The 19,456-nt window shown below is 37.6% G+C and overlaps 1 protein-coding gene across 11 annotated transcripts in view; it reads right to left on the bottom strand.

Moving 5' to 3' along the window:
- Nucleotides 1–772: 772 nt before the first annotated feature.
- The window catches only part of RALYL (RALY RNA binding protein like), a 404,805-nt gene continuing 386,121 nt past the window's right edge, over nucleotides 773–19,456 (bottom strand). For all 11 annotated transcript variants that reach the window (XM_052787239.1, XM_052787247.1, XM_052787248.1 and 8 more), the window contains one exon: nucleotides 773–3,911. In XM_052787239.1, the coding sequence (XP_052643199.1) occupies nucleotides 3,894–3,911 (18 nt within the window). In that variant the 3' untranslated portion in view covers nucleotides 773–3,893. The remainder of the gene's footprint in view (nucleotides 3,912–19,456) is intronic.

Genomic DNA, 19,456 nt, shown 5'->3' with positions numbered 1-19,456 from the left:
AGCAGAGTTCTTTCTCAATGAGGAATTGGCCCTGTATTGTACATAATAAGAGTAAGCTGTTTATGAAGTTCACAAACTTGTGCAAAATCTGGCATAGCTGTAACAGTAAGGACAACACATTTAAAAATGTAGACAATTACGTGCCACATATAAATCACACACCTTTCAAAATAGTCTTGCTTCCCAACAATTCCAACATAATTTAAAAACACTCTTGTAGACTTTGCGGACCAATTTTCCTTAGTTTGCCTGTACAGCAGCACCTTGTGAATGGAATAATAAACGATGAATAAAAAATGTGTTTGAATACTGAACAGAAAATTTTAACTATTATTAATATGGTTTTCATAAGTTATATTCATGCTAGTTTAGTGATACCTCTGGAAGCTTCCAAGATTAAGAAAATGCATTCCTCAAAGTCAATGAAATATCACCACTGGGCCTCTCTCTTTCTCTCTCTCTCACCCCACTGAAGAATTTACTTTTTTTAGGAAGTTTGTCACATTTCTTCTCAGTCATTTTTTAACACAGGACTGGTCCTTAAATTTCTCAAACTTAAAATGATAGCAGTATTTACCACATTTTTCTTCATCTTACTTACTTAACATAAGTACTTCATAAGGTGGATGCTTCTTTCTGTCTGTTCTGCTTGGAAAGTTTGTGAAGCATGGTTGTATTACGGAACTTTAAATGGTATTTTTCCATGAGAGAAATATATTTTTCCTGGAAAATTTCTTAGTCACATTTTAAGAGAAGAAATTACAAAACTGAATTAGTGCATAAATCAGAGAAAATATTTATTTACAGACATGTAAAAATTATGTTACAACATTTTAAAGAAAACTGTAATGAACCATCAATCTGCTCTACATGGGCAAACCCTGAATGTTTTAAGTCTAACTTGCAGTGGCACCTATTAAAAATATGACTGCTTACAAGATTGTAGCTATCTACATAGTTTAAGTACAATGATTTTTCAGAACTAAAAATGGATCTACAGAGAAAACTAATAAGAACTGCAATAATATGTAATACAAGAGTTTACAAAAGTAAAAATATTTTTTCTTGATCCAAACTTTAAAGCTTTTTAGTAAATATTTTCCATTCATGCATCTGCACAGGTTTGAAACAAATATCTGAAATACACAGAGTCTATAGGTCTGTGTAGAAAGTGAATTGGTTTAATTCAGGACTGTCCATAAAGGATTTTATGACTGTTGACTATCCAAGCTGATTGACAAGATCCTTTATGTTCCCTATTCTTCCATATTGCAAGGGATGAGCAACGTTAAAAAAACCCCACAACAGACAAAACTCGTGTAAAACAAGTATAGGTAGTGATGGCAAACAACACCGAGCATACCGCATACATGAAAAGTAGAGAACTATCAAGCTCTGTTGAAGCTACCAGCATCCTCTGTAGTGATTTGAAGCAAACATGCCATTAAGAAACCTTGCTAGTAATCGACTGCACAGCACAACAATCTTCTGGCTTGCAGATGAAGTAGTGCCTCATGGTGTTATCAGAGGTGTCTTTCTGTGTTCAAAATATATTCAGGACTTAAAGTGTGGTGTGAAACAGTGTCGACATTATGACAGTGCAATCATTTCTGTGAATATGTAGTCTAAGGGTAATGATTGGAAAGAATTTGTAAAAATCTAATAGAGTGCTTTCTGTGATTATTAGCTCATTTGGAATGGAGGTGGTGAAGAGATGATACACCCAGCTGTTTCTCATACATAATTTATTAACACCAACATCAGAACTGATCTCCTTGGATGACATTCTGCATCTTTTAAGGCAGCCAACAGTTTACATAATTGAAATGGGCAAAATGCCCGTTGAGCTGCTAAGGTTCAGAGTTCTTTTTTTTTAACTGTCAGCCAAAGATGGAGATCCCAAAATGGCAATTCTTTTTGCATTTTTACAGTTAAAAATGATCATAACCTATACTAATAGATAGAAAGTGGAGAAATAGTTCACCGTTTGATTTGACCTAACATTTCATTTACACAGAAGTAATATTTTTTGCTGCACTTTTCTGGGAGAGTCAGCCTTGGTGGATTCTAAAGCTGTGATTCTTTATGCTCAGGCGTAACTACTTGTACTATTCTTTCCTTAATTAAGTAGCTAGGTACTACTCAGCACTTAGGTAAACCATGTAACTCCACAGACAATAGACAAGCTAAATATAAGATACACAAACATAACTGAGAGTGCTATGTTACATAGTCTCCTAGTGAAGTAAATTCCCACTCAATAATAGATAATTAAATTTAAATGTATGCTCTTCTTCTAAATGTTTGAAGAATATCAGTCCTTTGATGACAGTTCCCATGCTAGAAACCTGACTGGAGAACTTGAGCTCCCACGTCCTCATACCCCCACTGTTTGAAGTGAACATATCATCTCAGAAACTACTGGTTTTTATAGAAATTGAAAGTTTGATCTATTAAAGGGTCTCTCTGGTACCTTTATCTTTCTCTTGCTTTCAGCCTACAGAGAATGATTGAAAGGGCAAGGCAAGGGTTCATCTTTGTGGTGCTGGATGATACCAAATACCCCTGGCCACCAATGTCAGTGGACATCAAGGCTCTGTGCTGCAGACTGGCACACAGCTGGGTCTGAGCTCCATTTGACTGTGTAAGGTACTTCTTAAATTAATGTGTCTCCCTCTTGGAAGGCTGTAGCTATTAAGTAATTTTTTCCCCTGCAATGACTTTAGACATGTCTTTTTCCATAGGAGTACATCATCTCCCATAAGTATGTAGATAAATAAATATCTATTCCTTGTTTCATGTCATCTGTAGTGCTAAGGATGTCTAGCTTTGGGATGGTGAACAAGTTGGTACTTTCATTAGAGAAGACCTTGTGCCCATATCATATATGCTTTGATACCCTTAATATCTCAGTAACACAAGAGAAGTAATGCATCCATTCTGTTTGAAAAGAAATATGATTTATTAAGAAATTCTATACTGAGATTCCCCCTACAACACCTGTAATAATTAATTATTCCAACTGCAGGCTTTAGGAAGGCTTTAGGGGTTCAGGAGTGGAAAGACTACTGCCAGAAAATAAACCAAAAAGTAATCAGTAGGCTAACTCAGGTTGTCAGAAATTGGCAGTCTGTAAGTAATTTACCTGGCTAGACAGGTGACTGACTGTCATGTAAACTTTCCATATGGTAACAACAAACTGCCTTTAGAGACTTGCGGGAACAGCTGTAACAACTGTCTAGCGAATGGCATCACAGAGTGTTTATCTGAAGAAAGGGATTTACAGGACGATCCAATTTATAGTTTATCAAGGATTGCTCTCTTATTTTGACATTTTCACTTTTTAGCAGCTATCCCTATTAGTAAACATAATTATTCCAATGATAAATATAATAAATAAAATAATAGAAAATACCATACAATGTTTTTAATTGTGATCTTGTTTGAATTAAGCTGTAAACAAAGAAGTGCAGTATCACCTGACCCTAAATATGGTAAAACAGTAAAACATGCTAATCATAAAAATAGCTTTTAGAAATATATATTTGTATACAGTGTTTCCCACACCTGTTAAATATGTCCTTCATATTATTATGATACAGTACATTGGCCTTTCAGACATCAAAATTAAAAAAATAATACCAATAATTAGCCAGAGAAAAACACATTTACAATCTAAACCATAAAAATCTGACAATTGTACAGCTTAGAACATATAAGAAATGGAATTTCTAATATTTGAACAATAACGTCCATTTTAATAAGTAAATGGAGTTTTCATACAAATTGATCAAAGGTGTTGCTAGCCAGTAAGAAACTGCAGTTCACAATTTTCTGTGGGGGAGTCAGAGTTTCTCTTCTCAGCCTTCAGGGGGTTCACACATGACATCTCATCACTTGATCTGTAGAAACTGAGAAATGAAATGTTCACTTTAGTATGAAGGCACAGAATTTCCTCCAGCAGAAACTCAAAAGGAAGCCAAGACAACTGGGGAAAAGAGGGAGGAAGACTATGACTTGACTTTTTCATGAATCAATCAAATATTGATATCTAACAGACTTTCCCACCTTAAACTTTTGAGGGCTAAAAGAAGTCATGTCTCTGCAGCAGTGGACAATCAGGACTGTGCAGCAGTCCTAAGTTAGACTGCATGGCCCAAAATAACGACAGTGAATCAAGCAAGAGCTGTTGAGGCTGAAGTATACTTCCCCTCAATAATGCTATGCAAACAACTGCTGAATAATTTCTATTTTAGCAGCAGAAAATAGAAGTATGTATCTTAGCTGCTTTGCAATGAAATGCTTTATTTGCATAATAGCATTCAATCTAAATAAACTGCCTGTAGGATTCTTTGCTTCGGTCCCATTGCACTATTTATATACCTGATTCTGGACCATTTACATTGACTGTGTGCTTAAACAATGCTTATAGTTACCAGATTAATGGTTCTTTCCTCAATGGCTTCCCTTTTGACATTGTCTATTTTATTATTTTTCTTGTGTACATGCCGTAGGCTTTAATTGCATATCCTTTGAGTTCTGTTGTTGTTTTACCAGCTACAGTGTGAAACAGCAAAAATCCAGTGTCAGCCAATACTTTTGAGGGTCATTCTTCCAGCAGAGACTGGAGGAAGGTTGCATCTAAAAATCTGAGAGTCCTGCTACACGACCTATTAATGCTACCAGCTTCAACTAAGCGTTCAGTGATGCTGCAGGGGAGCATAAGATATAGCAGCTCCACCTACCCACAGAAAAACTGACAACACTTTCCCAATCACATCTGTTTGGAAAACTGACAGTAGAAAATGTTAACAGAAGTAGATGGTTTCTTGTTTTAAAGGGAAATTTTCAACCTAAGGTTTTTTTTACTTTTGACAGGAAAAATATCTTTCAGCCAATTTCTTCTTCACTTTTTTTTTTTTTGTAATAATTTCTATAACTGAGACTGAAAACAGCTGGCAAAACCTGGTGCACTTCTGATCAAAACCTGAAAAATGTCCAGATGTTCTTTTCAGCCAATTTCCCCCTCTTTCAGTGAGTTTTAAGTCTGCCTTTTTCTTCCCCAGAAAAAAAGGGACAATTTCTGTTAAAATTTCCATTTATTGAAAACTGGGTTTTCCAATGAAAAAGGTTTTATCAGAAACATCAGAGTGCCTGCAGGATTGGCCTCCTGCCCTTTGAAGCACTCAGCCATCAGATTCCCCCTTGTTGCAAAGGGAGCACCAGATTTCTGGTTGTACTCTTCACAGGTAACCAGGATTAGGGAGAAAAGCTTATGTGAGAGATCCCAGAACTTTCTTCTTTCAGTTAAAATATCCTGAAACTATTATTCTGTACTTGCATAGGGAAAAGTCTTCATCTCCCCTATTTTTAGCTCCTGATCCCTGGACAGACTTAACTATATGAAAAAGATTTTTAAATTTTCCTGTTAAGTCTGAGAGAGGCCTAATGGTTGTAAAGTAGCTATTGATCTTACAAGAAGTAAAAAAACCCCAAACCAACTGTACATGCTATTAGTGCCAGAAAGAGTTCTTCTTTGCTAGCCTTTTCTTCACCTATGCTTTGCTGTTCCATTATGCCATTATAAAAAGCAACAATTATGCAAGTAAGAAGAGAGACAGATTTTCAAGTTATTTATTGAAGCTTTTTCCCTGCCATAAACCTTTCAAGCATTTACCTGTCACCAGCACTAAAAAGCTTCATTAGGCTACTATTATGAAGCGTTACTGCTAACCATCTGGATCCAAGTCATCAGTGCTGCTTTGCTGTTGTTTAGAAACAATGATAAAAATTTACCAACCCCACTAGTCCAAAATCTTGTGTTCTTCTTTCAGTACATGGGCTTGTAATTTGTCTCTTAAGGCAAATAATCTTAAAGGCTGAGAAGAAACTTGAAAATCTGAAATAGTCAAGCTTTTATTTTCCATAGAATGACAGTAACCCAAGGCTATGATTAATCTAGCGTAATGCAATACTAATTTCATTCTATTTCTTTCTTCTGAATAGTGTGCAATTTATCAGCTGGCTTTATGGTAGTGCTGATGATATTAAAAAACCTCATGATGACTAATGTTTTTTTTAATCTTTTCATTTTCTTCCTGTTATATATATAAAAAACATCCCGACACAACAAGGATGAACTGAATTACATTTAAGCCAGCAATATGGCTTTCATTTGATGTAGTTCTAACAGAAACCCGCTTTAGAATGCGTGATTTGAACATAATGCATTTTAAGAATTGAATAACCCAACTGAGCATATAGTCTTGGCAGCCATAGACAATATCAAAGAAATAGTATATTCTGTCCTAATTGCCATCATAATCTCTGAAAAAAGCTGGAGATAGGTTATGGAATATTTATTGGTTCATTTTCCACCTGAAATTATTTCTGCTGTTTTTTTTCCCTATCTGGATGGCTTTTTGAGCATGAGCTATTGGAAACAGTCGTCTTAGGCATAACACTGTATTTCAGTCTTCCAGAAATGCTATTGCTACTGTTATTATAGTTCCACTATGATCCTTCTAGCATTTGGGCCAGACTCAAATTATACTAGATTCAATTAATTTTAACTTTACATTATTACAATGTATATAACATTGGAAAGCCAACATTAAACACCTCACTAAATGAAAGTGCAATTCTACTTAATGGGCCCCAAACTATAATCACTAAAAATGATGGAGTAAATCAGATAAAATTCAGTAAAAATCTAGAGAGTTTTTCGTCCTGTCTTTTAGAAGTTTAATGGTTTTATCAATTACCTCCCCTCAAAGCCTAGATAATTCCAGTCTTTACATCTGTAGATCTTTAAGAATGCCCTGCATCTAAAGGGCATTTTTTGTGGAAGTGCCTGGCCATCAGATCACCTGCCAGGGGACTATTTCCTCTAAGCTCTGTGCTTTGTAGTCAGCAAGCACGACACAATAGGAATAGTTTGCACTCTGTATTTCTCCTAAAAGCCTTTTATGAGAAGGTAAGCTCAATATATGCTAAAGAGCTGCAGGCACCATTCTTTTAGAATGAGGTGAGCCACCCCCTCTCCCCAGCCTCCCCAAGCAGCTGGAAGCTGTAATGGTGGCCACCACTTTTGTGGCAAGGGCAATGCTGCTCACTTTTCTAAACTTGTTCAGGTGGACTTTATTTGTCTGTGGGAGGCATGAGTTTTGATCTCTGCTAGCTGGATCCAAACAGAACTCAGCCTCTTTCCTGGTCTGGTTTATTTGTTCTTCCTTACAGTTCTGAAAAAGGGTAAACAATAGGGCTTTGTTTCTTCTTCCCTATAAATACCTAGTTTCTTTCTCACAGGGTTTATGGGAAAACGTGCTGGAGTTTCTTCATCACGCTCATCTTCCAGACCTAGATGTACAGGAATAAATCTTACTATCTGAGAGTGTAAATTGAGCATATATCCTTGGGAAGGAGTATTAGGAATGCACCACGGCTAAATGATACAAGAGATGTACACAATTAACATCTTCCCTTGTAGTACATTAAGAAAATGTTTAGATAAAACTCCCACAGAACATGAATGTTACAGAATTTACCGTATGGTTTACCCCACAATAATTATAAGCAATAAGAGCATCCAACAAGTATATGCAAGATGTTCATCTGACAAAATGCATCTGTTTTTAAACAATCTATTGCTTTGAATAGCTTTCATGATAACATTAATCTTAGAAATTCTGAGAAAATGCAGCTAAACACTGGATGGAGAGATGATGGTGCACTTATACACATGAGCTTGAAACCCAAAGCCTCAAATATCCTTCCTCTTGCTTTCCTGCCTCTTTTTCCTTGCCAGACAAACCATTCTCAGGACCAGACTTCTGAGTTTAATAACTGTAAGGGAGGCATCTGAAGCTAATTCTGACCACTGCTTGGTTTCAGGTAAAATTGCATTTCTACCTCTGTCAGGCTCCTGCTGAGTAGGAGACTTGATGCCTGACACCTTCCCAGGTTGCTGCTGGTGTCTGACTAGGCTTTGGCAGTGGGTTATGTGACTGCCTTACATCACTTTCTGCAAAACAACTACAAGCCCCATTAAAATGCAGCTGCTGCACTGTCCTTCACTCACAACACTGGCCCTCATACTTGCACTACCTCAAACTGCAACTGTAGTGCGATTGCTTTGATTGCATCTGATGCTCACTCCTATACTGTTTTCTGTACAACTGAGAATACTGAATCCAGGTCCACAGATGCTGCTCTTATGTCCTCTAGGATGGCATACTCTGTTTCATTTCTAATAATTTCTTCTGATTATGAAAAGTACTTTCTGGACAGGCAAGGAGGTGAAAAACTGAATCTGTTTGCAGAAGAGTCTTTTTTTAAAAAAAATCCCAAATCTTGGTTAGCCATTATTGATCCAGATATTTCCCTAAAATGAGAAAAATCAGGATGCATTACAGAAAGTAGTAGTGCAAATTGCCATTCTGATTATTTGCTGCGTCTAACTCAAGACAATATCCTTTTCTCTCTTAAGCAGGCAGCTCACTGAGTGCGAAACCCAGTAATTTATGTTTGTAAGGTACCATGGGGGCATGTGCTTCTATTAGCTTTTACACAGCATTCATCATCATGAACGGAAAACCATAAGCAACGAACGGGGCTTACCAAGGAACCTTGAATTTGTATTAGCTATCACATTGACTTCACAGCTGTGTTCATTTGAGATACACCTTGTGCTTTGTCCCTTGATTTAAAGCATGAAATCTCTGATTAAGTAACACAGTTATATAGGTGATTTAGTATAATGCCCCCATACGAAATGTAAACGCTGAGTTCAGTAGGTGTTAGCAGTGGAATGTGAATGTGTATGTGTATTATGGGTTTGCTGCTGTCATTTGTAACGCTTGTAAAACATGACAGACAAAATTATGGCACTAAAGCAAAACTTTTTATAATGAGCTAGTGATAGAATATTCACTGCATATAACATACAGGAGGAATTGTACAGTTTGGTAAATATTAATAAAGAATAATTAAAGGAAGCAGCTGCACCTTCTTTAAACCTTTCTTCAAATGATGAAACCTAATAATTATCTTTTGTACTCTGTCAATCATACTGGAATTGCTGAAAACACTACAGAATAGTTTTTCTGTTCAGTGAACAGTTTAATTGCTTTGAAGTGTTAGTACTTATGTGAGTACATGTAAGAATGGCTGTTTTACTCAGTGAAAACAAACTTCTACCTCCTTTGTATTGAAATGCTCTGTTTCACTTGTTTGCCCGATAAAAATCAGCAGGAAAAATGAGATAGCCCTATCAAATACTGATTTTTCCCCTAGACCAACATATCTTTTCTTTCTTAGAGTCCCGTGTGGGCAGATTTGTGATGAATACTGTTGGGTGTAGTGGTGGAGACAGGATCTCATATTTGGAGAGTGCCAGTGAGGACATGCTGCAGTTGAGATGATGGTCAGGTGTGAGGCTGAAAGAACAACTTTGGGATTAGAGTTACCATGATAATTTGAGACCTTTGTTGAGAGGGACTATGCGGGCAGCAAGGAGGGGGAGGGGAAGAAGTGGATCTGTCCCCCTCACTTTACTCTGTGGGTTTTCCTCCTACTTGACTGCTTTTTGCAGCAAAATCTTCCTCTACAAGGTCCTTTATAGCAGTAGGAGAAGACTCAGGGACTAGTAGTGTAGTTTCTGGTGATAGTGGGAAGGATCTGAAGCTGGAGGCATTGGACCTTCTGCAGAGTATGGGGTGGGCTGCAGGAGCAGGAGAACATGGAAGAAGTGGGAAGATGGGAAGGTAGTGCTTTTGCAGAACTGGTTGCCCTGAAGCCATCACCCAGAACGCACTCACAAGGCTACCCCACGGTGAAGCTGTGCTCCCACCACCAACACTCCATTTCGTATTCACTCTTGGCTGACAAAGCCAAACCAAATGCAGTAAGGCCTCACTGATGCTGCCCACAGAATTCCCTCAGCTTGTAACAGTGTATCTTGACAGCAGCTCCACACCTTCTTGGGATCCAGTGCCAAATATAGCAAAGGGGAAAATGTCCCACTTTCCTTTAACCCTGAATATGATTGGATGTTCATAGTGAATTCCCAGAGGTATGACTCTCATTGGAGACCGCTGGGTGTTTTTTGCTTCTTGGGATTGGGCCTGTTCCATGAGAAGCAAGTCTAGCTGAGTCCTAGCAGGATCCATGGTAAGGATCGTCCTTTACCATTCTGAATGCTACAAAGGAGATGCTGTCAAAAAGTTGTAGAATAAATTTCCTACTGAATTAACCTCTGCTCAATGTGAGGAGTAGGAATTCCCCAGTGTGAGGTGCTGGTCCAGTTAGTATTAATGCTGAAGGCAATAGTTCCTGTCCTACCAATGCCAAGGGTGCAGGTTTGAACACACAGCTTAATGTATAAAGGAACTACTAAAACTTGTACCCTGAGGCCACTCACTATGCCTACACTTTAAGTAGTGTGTTTTTAAAATATATGAAAGTAGGAGCTTACTAGGAGAATTACCTTAAACTAATTACACAGAAAACACCTGCTAAACTTTCCCAGTATTTCCAAATTAGAGTTTAGATAGATATCAAAAACACAATGCACCCATGCAGGAAAAAGAAATTGTATGCAATGATGGTAATGAGATCAGGAATGTCCTATCTAATCAACAGGAGATTCTTCAGTTACTTGGAGGCAGAAGTTTTACTCAACATAAAGACCAGGTGGAGCGAGGTAAAAAGCAAATTAATAGAGAAGGAATGGGGAGGAGAGCTTGCTGGAGGAAGCAGCTGGAAGCATTTAGCATGAGATGACAGAGATACTGGGAAAGCTCAGAGGAAACCGTAGGAAGGAGGAGAGGAATGAGACTAACATTGATGCACAATGGATACTTAAATAGTGACAACAGTGTACTGAATTAAGACAGTCAGTTAAACATACAGGATGTAGAGTTGCCTGCGAAAGACTGCTACCTGTGAAAGACTTGATATGGGAATGTGATCCAGATGGAAATGACAATAAAAGTTGGTCCTATTTTAAACAGGTTTTGCTTGGCATTTTCCTGTGTAATACTTATTTGAATGCAAAGTTCATAGTAGTGCATAATATTTCTCTTTTATGAGGATTTCAAGAGACATTCCTTTAAAAAGAAAAATTACAAAGCAAAATGGTGGACTTGAGGTTACATTGTGGTCTGCAAATGGTGCAGAATCACCTAATAGCTGAGAAGGGATTAGTATAACCCTGCAAAGAGGAAGCAGAGAAGAATTTAGCCTTTTGATTCTTTATTTATTGGGGCTGGAACACAACTTACTCATTTTGAAAGACATTATAAAACTGTAGTGTACTTTTAGAAATCAATAGCAACAACAATTTGGAAACTTCAGATACACATATCAGCATAACAGGCTGGCTAAGATGGCATTTGATTAACTTCCAAATCTTCATTTTGGCAGACTGAGCTTGTTTTATTCCTCACTGATTGCTTTTTTGTTGAAATGGCAATTACAGTTCTATCACTTTCTAAATAACTTCCCTTTTCTGAGGTCTGTAAATGCCTATGTACAGATAAATTCAATCTGCCTTTCATGTTTTGATATTAATCATGCAGAAAATCTTCTTAGTAACACTTTTATATTTTCTCAAAAAACGGAGACCTTTTGGAATAATTGGGTCACTAACTGCAGTGGCTCTGCAATTTGTATTGAAAAAATAAAAATGTTTAAAATTTGTGTCTTTTTATATGGAAAAATAACAACCTTTTGGCTTTTCAGTGTTTACCCCTCTTTACTTTCATGAAAACTTTCAGCAGAAAAATGTTTCCTCTGAGGGTTTTTCATTCAGCATTCTTGAGGCTCAAGCATACTGATAAAGCCTGTGAAATGACTGTTTTTTAAGGGAACCAAAGCTATTTACTTTCAAAGACTGACATGCTAAGAAAAATGTGTGATGCATGGCAATTGCTCAATTTCAGATAAATCTAAGTATTTGAGGATTAAGCTGATAGGCTCAAATCCATAGCCAAACACAGACCCAATGGCTGGCCTGAGTTGTTGCAGAGGATTTCAGTGTCCCAGTGAGAGCCTAGAAAACACCAGTGTCCCCTTCCTGTTCTTGTACCACTTTCCCACTGTACCTCATACTGCTGCTTTGGTATCTACACTACGTTACTATTCTGATGGCTATTCTCCCTACACAGGACTGGGGAATGTTGGTTGCAAACAATGGGTGAACCAAACCCAACCCAGCACCTTCCACAAGTCATCCAAAGTCTACTGGAGTCAACCAAAATACAGGGAGGTAAAAGAAGAGCAACTCTACCATAATTAGTGAAAATTACATTGCCAAAAATATTCAGGGGTGGAAACTGAAATCAGTCTTTATATTTAAAGTGTTGAGTTACTTCAATTAAATCTGATGTTTCTTTACCAGCCATAAGTTACAGCAAAAAGCTTGAGATCTTTTTATAAGCCACCATTACCCTCCCCTGAAAAGGGATCTAGGTTTGCTTCTGGGTGGTAAGTATTTGGCTGTCCTTGTTTCTGTACTGCACTCAGAGGTTGACTCTATGCTTATAAATTTTAGGCTAGCAAAATTTGTGGAGCTAATTCTGATTTACTTAGATAGAATATACATAACCAGGCCACTAATACTGAATATTAAGGTCAATTACATTATATCAGAGATGAATTAATCTCATTCAGGCAAGTATTTTGTCAGAGAGAATTTTTGCCTGATCTGACAGCATTGTTTGCCTTTGAATCAACTCACAGGTTGGTGGTTTGTTGTTTTTTTTGGTTTCTTTTCTTTTTTTTTTTTTTATTGGAGGCACAACAGTTCTTTTTGACAGTTGAAGCTGAGACATTAAAATTAAATATTTTGATATCTCAAAACCACCAAGCACCATGACTATCTTATTCTTACCTAAAAGCTTAAGATAAGCACATAGTCCTGACTAAAAATAAAAAAAACCAAACCCCCAAAACCCAAATCAAAATGAAATCAGCAGATAAATGAATAATGAATACTAAATAATGATAAATCTACTGACAGTGGGTCAACAAACAGCAGAGTCCCCATTCCCCCCAAAACAGAGAAAGCACACAAACTACCCTTTCAAAACACAGGTCCACAGGAAGGCAGTGCATGAGCTTGACACAAAGAACTTAGATAATTTCTTCTGTTTATACCCATTTATTATGTCAGAAAGGAGGTACCCCATTTAAACTGCTGAACATAGGTGGTCCTTCTGTGCTCAGTGGGATTAGCAGGGGGTAGGAGAAGATGACGCACAACTTTTCCTGCACTTGCTGTATGTGCCTGGGCATTTTGCTGGAACTTGCTGGCAGGGTTTAGTCATGTTCACCCTGCTGGGTCTGAAAGGGACCTGTGTAGAATTGCCTTGCATACAGACCTCAAAAAGAGAGGCCATGCTAATAATTCTTAGCAGAAAATGTAGGAAGTTAAATGGTGACTGAAACTTCAGACGGGTCAAGACTGATGGCAGGGTGCAACAAAAAAGTAAAACAGATTCATTGAAGAGTATATTCGATGTTGTTCAATGGGCAAAAATAAAATTTGCAACTTTCTTGACTGGAAAGCATATAATTTTTATGAGTTTAAACGATGTTTTTGGGAATGCTCCTTTCCCACATGTTGGCTGTAAGGCCAAAGGCACCTATTGGTCTAACCTCAGAAAGAGGGGCTGAGTCTACATGCACATTCGATCTGCTGAGACACATTGCCCATCACATTGGCTCAGTGGCAAAGCTGAGAATGGAACCCAAACTTCCTGATTCCCCATCCTTTGCTTAAGAGACAAAAACCCCATTCTTTTCAAGCTCTTTTGCATCAACTCTAAGATTCTAATGGCTGTAAATTAATTATTTACATTATAAATGTCTTAAAAGTTTTATGGTTTTGAGTTTTTTTTTTAATTGTGGACTAAATAACATATAGAGCAGATTCAGAGGAATAGATGTGAAAGGTGAGGAAATTATTTTGCTGATTCATTTTACAAATATGCAATTACAGGCAGGGAAGTCTAGTAGAAAGAGAGACACAAAGTGCATGATAACAGTGCTTGCATTTTCTGCAGGTTCCCATGTGATATGTAGGGGATAGGATGTAAATAACAATTAGAAAAATATTATGTAGTCAGTCAGGAGTAACCTGGTTAAAACCCTGAAGACTGCTTAGGAAGTCTTCCTCTGAGAAATTGCCAGGAAAAATGGGGAGGAGGACCTGGTAGCAAGGCCTTTCCAATGACTCATACAACAGCATGTTAACAACAAACATGTCTACTGTGCTATTGCATATATTAAATATAACAAAAGGGCATGTCAGGAAGTTTCTTACAATTTTTGATTTCATGACACGCTTTTATTACTTTCTCCATTTTTTCAGTCACAGGTTATTAGATTTACTGCAGCTTTGGAAGGTACAACACATTAGTATCTGTCGGGTACGCTGCCCCTAATGACTTTCTTAGCTTGCTCAAGTACAAACATCTTGCACTGGTATTTATCAAGTGAACACAATCTTTTACCTATTCATTTATCTTAGGAATGAAGAGCTTCATGTTTCCCCTGATACTGAAAGCAAGACTTCAATGAAGTCCAAAATGTTCAGTGCATCAAAAAGACTAAATTTTGCTTGGTCTCAATGATATTTAAAGTAATGTAAATAAGATTTATGGCACAATGTTGCTTCAGCCATTACCATTAATTAGAAGTTTTATCCTTTTTTTTCTGTATAAGTGCAATCGGCAAGCTGCAAGTTGTCACAGTAGCTATTGATCTTTTTGACATGCCTAATCAGCCTAATTCTGTTGATAATAGAAGAGTCAGTCTGGTCTGCCCTGATGCTATTGACAGAAAAAAAATTTATCTAAAAGGGCAATGAAAAATCCAGTTTGATTACAAAAATAAATTAAGTACTATCAGTCCTATCATATAGTCACATATTTGATCAATTTTGCTATTTGAGATATGCAAAATTGGGCTTAAAGTACATGAAATGCATTGGACAAATTTTTGTTCCTTTTCTGTAGATCTTATTCTTCTCTCTGATGAGTATTTTCATTGTTGAATGCTCATGCAAAATAATGAAAAAAAAGAAAGTTTCGCTGTTTCATACAGATTTGCTATTAAATTACTTTGATTTCCGTTTAACTACTTATAGGAGAGGTATGATGGATGCACTCAACCCCTTAACCAAACAAGCAGTAGTTTGGTTCAGGCTCCAAAGGAGGTCAAGTCCTGAGCTGTAGCAGCCAAGAACTCCTCTAGTTTCAGTCTATTCTCTGAAAACCCACAAAGGAGCAAACTAACACAGTAAGCATCGATGCATATGAGCTTGGAACACTGATCATGTGATTAACACATGAATAGCAGGTGGCTTTCTGAAGACTCATTTATCCAGGAACAAAGAAGATTGTGGGTGCAAGGAGTCTCATGCATACATTTCCTGTTGCATGTAATTTGACTACAAGCCCGCCACTTTATTCCATAAATGCAACAGCCTCAGTGAGCCTTCCTTGAGCTCTCTCAGCTAAGCAGCCTGGCTGCATGGCGGTGATCTCCCCTTGAGCTGGGACACCTCTCAAGGTTGCTCCTCGAGGCAGAGACCTTTTGCCAAGGGCAGATCTTTGGTAAGCAACCAATATCACACATAACCTTGTAGTATGGTAACTTTGATTTGTGCCTTGGTAACTTTGATTTGTGTCTTGGTAGTTTTGAATCATTGTTCAAATGATTGCACCATACAATAATAGTGTGAATCTTGCCATCAAACTATAATAGTGTGAATCTTGCCATCAAACTTTCTTAAGTCGTACTTCTATAACATCATATTAAACCCACTTTTGCTGGACAGTGGTCCTTTCAATGATCTAAATCACTCATTTGTGACAAGAGGGAAATGTTTTTGGTGAGCTTTAGCCAAAGTACTAGTTGATTCCATTGATTTAAATGGTGTTTGCATCAGTTCCCACAAGAAATATAGCTATTATTATATCATAATATTTTTACTTTTGCATTATGAAACTCAGTACTGCAAGAGGATTATACTGAGTTTTTTGTCTGTGGCAGTTTCTCTACGTTTGAAACATGATTCTCTATCAGACGTTAGAAACAAATCCGATGATAGCCTGAAACCATGCAGTGCAGAGGTGGAGAAAAGAACAAGAGTAAGAAATGAAATACCCTTGAGAGGTAACTGTAACTGAAATATACTTAATAGAAAGGGAACTATAATTGTTGTTGAAATAACTGCTGTAAATCTACATTGTAACCAGAACTTGGCCTTGCACAGTCTCTCTACCTTTAGTTTCTGATATAATTTAATAAAAATGCCTCTCAAGACATCTCATTAAAGGTGACTCATTTTTGTGGAAGTCCCATCTAATGCTTGTGTGGCTTCATTATTTTTAGAGTAGCTACACCAGCGTAAAATCACAATGCTGTGACTATGAACATATCCTTCAAATTCCAGCCAAGCACTAACCAGAGTCTGATCTGAGTTATGACACCATAAATCTATTGTGTTTGAAATCATTAGGATCACATGCTCTACCAGCAAACAGTTTGCTCTACTGAATGCTTAACTACTGAACCACCACTGTGCTATTATTATTATAGTTACTTATTATGAAAGGCTGACAGTTTGATAGAAACTATTCTTCTCAGGCAATATAATATAGATATGAGTGTTTGTGTGTAACTCATTCCAGTTAATTAGTTTGTTGGTATTTTATTAAGCATTAGCCAAAAGTGATTTTTTTTTTTTTCCAAATCTACAATACTTCAGGCTTTCAGCCAATTAATTGGATGCCACCTTTGTTATTTACAAGGGGATTGCGAAGATAAGTTATAGTTCATTTTGAGCCAGTGCTTCCTCAATGATCGATTAGTGCCATTTGAAACAAGTTCAGAGAAGTTATATGAAATGCTCTGGGCCTGCACTGAGTTGTCCAGCCACTAAATCAGCAGAGTAAGAAAACCACCGTGCATGCTAATATAGAAATGTGTTTCCTGCATTCAGCTGCACCACACACTGCTAATGCTACTTCTGGTAAGAAGGGGCTTGTTTAAGAGGTGCTGAGGCCAAGCTGCTTCTCAAATATCAAAACCCATGTTGGACTGTACTGCAAAGGTGGCTTTCTGCTCTCCTCTGTGCAGCCACAGGAATAAGAGGAGGTTATTGGCTTTCCTTCCCACTCCTTACAATTTAAAGCCATGGCAGGCACCTGAAAACTTCTTGATACCACTGATGTGTTCTGATGATTTGTGGCCGGTTTGTGATTTGTGTATGAGGTGAATTTAGTAAACATAAAGATCTTTCTTCATAGGAGTTTGTTTTCTGTAAGGCAAGATGGGAAGCTGCGTAGGTGTGTTGCTTTCTTCACAGCGCTGTTGAGGGTCAGTTAGATTAAAAGCAATAACAGTGGATGCGTTTGCACTAGGAAGGAACACAAAGATTTTTAATTCACTGCAGCTAGAAACTGTTCAATGTGTGGAGTGGATGGAAAGCCTGACTCATGGGTCCAGTAAAATCTGGGATAACCAATGACTTGTTTTTGTATCTAAAGGGAGCAAAGCAAACAGACCTGAAGTTTTCGTCCACTCCAGCTACCTCTGAAGGTCAGTTACATGACATGAGTTGAGTAGCTCAGGAGCTACATTCCAAGTTAGTGATTATTTTACATATATATAGCTACAATATATTATTGCATGCCCTTGTACAAGAGGGAGTGGAAGACCACCGTGTAAGAGCAGGTGGGTAAGAAGTGTATGACACTCTTCACTGAGCAAGCTGAAGTCAACTATTTGACATATCCGTACATATATCTAGATCATATATCTGAAATCACCATTTAAAGAACTCTTCAGTATGTCAATGCAGCAAAAGTCTTTGGGGATTGTTCTAAAAAGATCCTCAAGCTGGAGTGTCTGCAGCACTGGAGACACTTACTGAGAGATGTTTGTGGGCAAACAGTTGGTACAAAAGAAACTTTCCCAAGAGGTGATGTTTGATGACTGCAGCAGATACTTCAAATGCAGCATGTCTTGAATTAGAGTCTAGATGGGCAATCAAGTTATTGTGGCGTAAAACTTTTTCACACTTCAGCTGAGCCGTGACAACTGTTTGTGGGTGCGTCTTTAGTCCATAGAAAATGACAATGCAGGAATGAACAACATCCTGATCTAAATGGTGGATGAAGAAGGTGTGCAGCTGTTGAATGTGATGTGTTTTTGTGTGTGCAGCCAGGCAGGCAAATGAAGAGGCTAAAGCCTCCTTAAATCCATGCCTGACTTAACTCAGACTGCAGGCTAAACTACTTTACGTTTCTTTACAGTTGGTCTAGGCTGAAAGCAAGCATGAGGACAGCTGCCATCACTCAGTTAATGTGCAGTAACCTGTTCCCCCGAATAGACAGTGTGTGAATTTAGAGAACTGATCCTACCACCTAAACCCACAGCATACATCCTGCATAGTCACTTCCTTTACAAGTAAGAATTAGAAATAGAGAAATATAGTTTTGAGTCCTCTAGTCCAAAGATGAAGATCCACATACACAGATTCAGAGGCTCCATTCTGGCAGTATCTGGACTCTGGCAGCGAGTCTGTCCTTATTGAACACTTCCCTTTACTGACAGCCTTCGGGCTGGTCACAGGGGAAAAAAAAGAGACAACAGTATTGTGTTCAACAGTCCTGTGGCAGTTTATTGGCAGATGGCTTGGTGGGAGATTTACAGGTAAGTATGAAGCACTGCAAAAAAGGTTAAGATCTAAATTTAAGTCATGTTCCTCTCTCCCTCTAATAATATTCTTCAGACTAGTAGACTCACAACCAATTTTTGGTGCTGAACTGGCTTCAGAACATTAGCTACGCCCATTTCAAATGTTTTTCTATTTGCTCTGCTGCTCTTAGTGATAAAAGAAAAGAATTTTTTTCATCATCATCCTAAATCCCTTTAGTTTTATATTGTGAAAAGATTATAGATTTCATTAGAAAATGCCCTTTGGAGGTGTATTTTTTATTCTGAGTCCAAGGTTATGTTTTTACACATGAGAAGTTTGTCCTAATTGTTTCACATTTAACACTTTTCATGCTTAAAAAACCTTTTTTTTTCCTCAAATGAGTTGTAGCTTGCTCCATTCTAAAATGACACATTTGCTATTAGTCCGCTCTTTTTCCTAAATAACTCAGTTTTCATGAAACAGGAGAACAACATCTGTTAGGACTTCCTGTTTTATAACAAGATTATCTATCTATCTACTTTACTTTTCACAAAACAGAGGGTAATGCCAGATAGCAGGGCACAGAACGGGTAGAAGCAAACTGAAATCCCAAGTATTCCTACTGGCGTATTCACTATATATTTGATAGTATTCTTATTGACTTTCCAGTTATACAGCTATCAGTGATTGGAGTAGAAATTAAAACTTATAGGAATTGGCCATTATATCTACATAAATATATGT

The sequence above is a fragment of the Harpia harpyja genome, chromosome 5, assembly GCF_026419915.1.
Source record: "Harpia harpyja isolate bHarHar1 chromosome 5, bHarHar1 primary haplotype, whole genome shotgun sequence".
In the NCBI taxonomy this organism is placed as follows: Eukaryota; Metazoa; Chordata; class Aves; order Accipitriformes; family Accipitridae; genus Harpia; species Harpia harpyja.
This window is presented reverse-complemented; position numbering and strand designations above follow the sequence as displayed.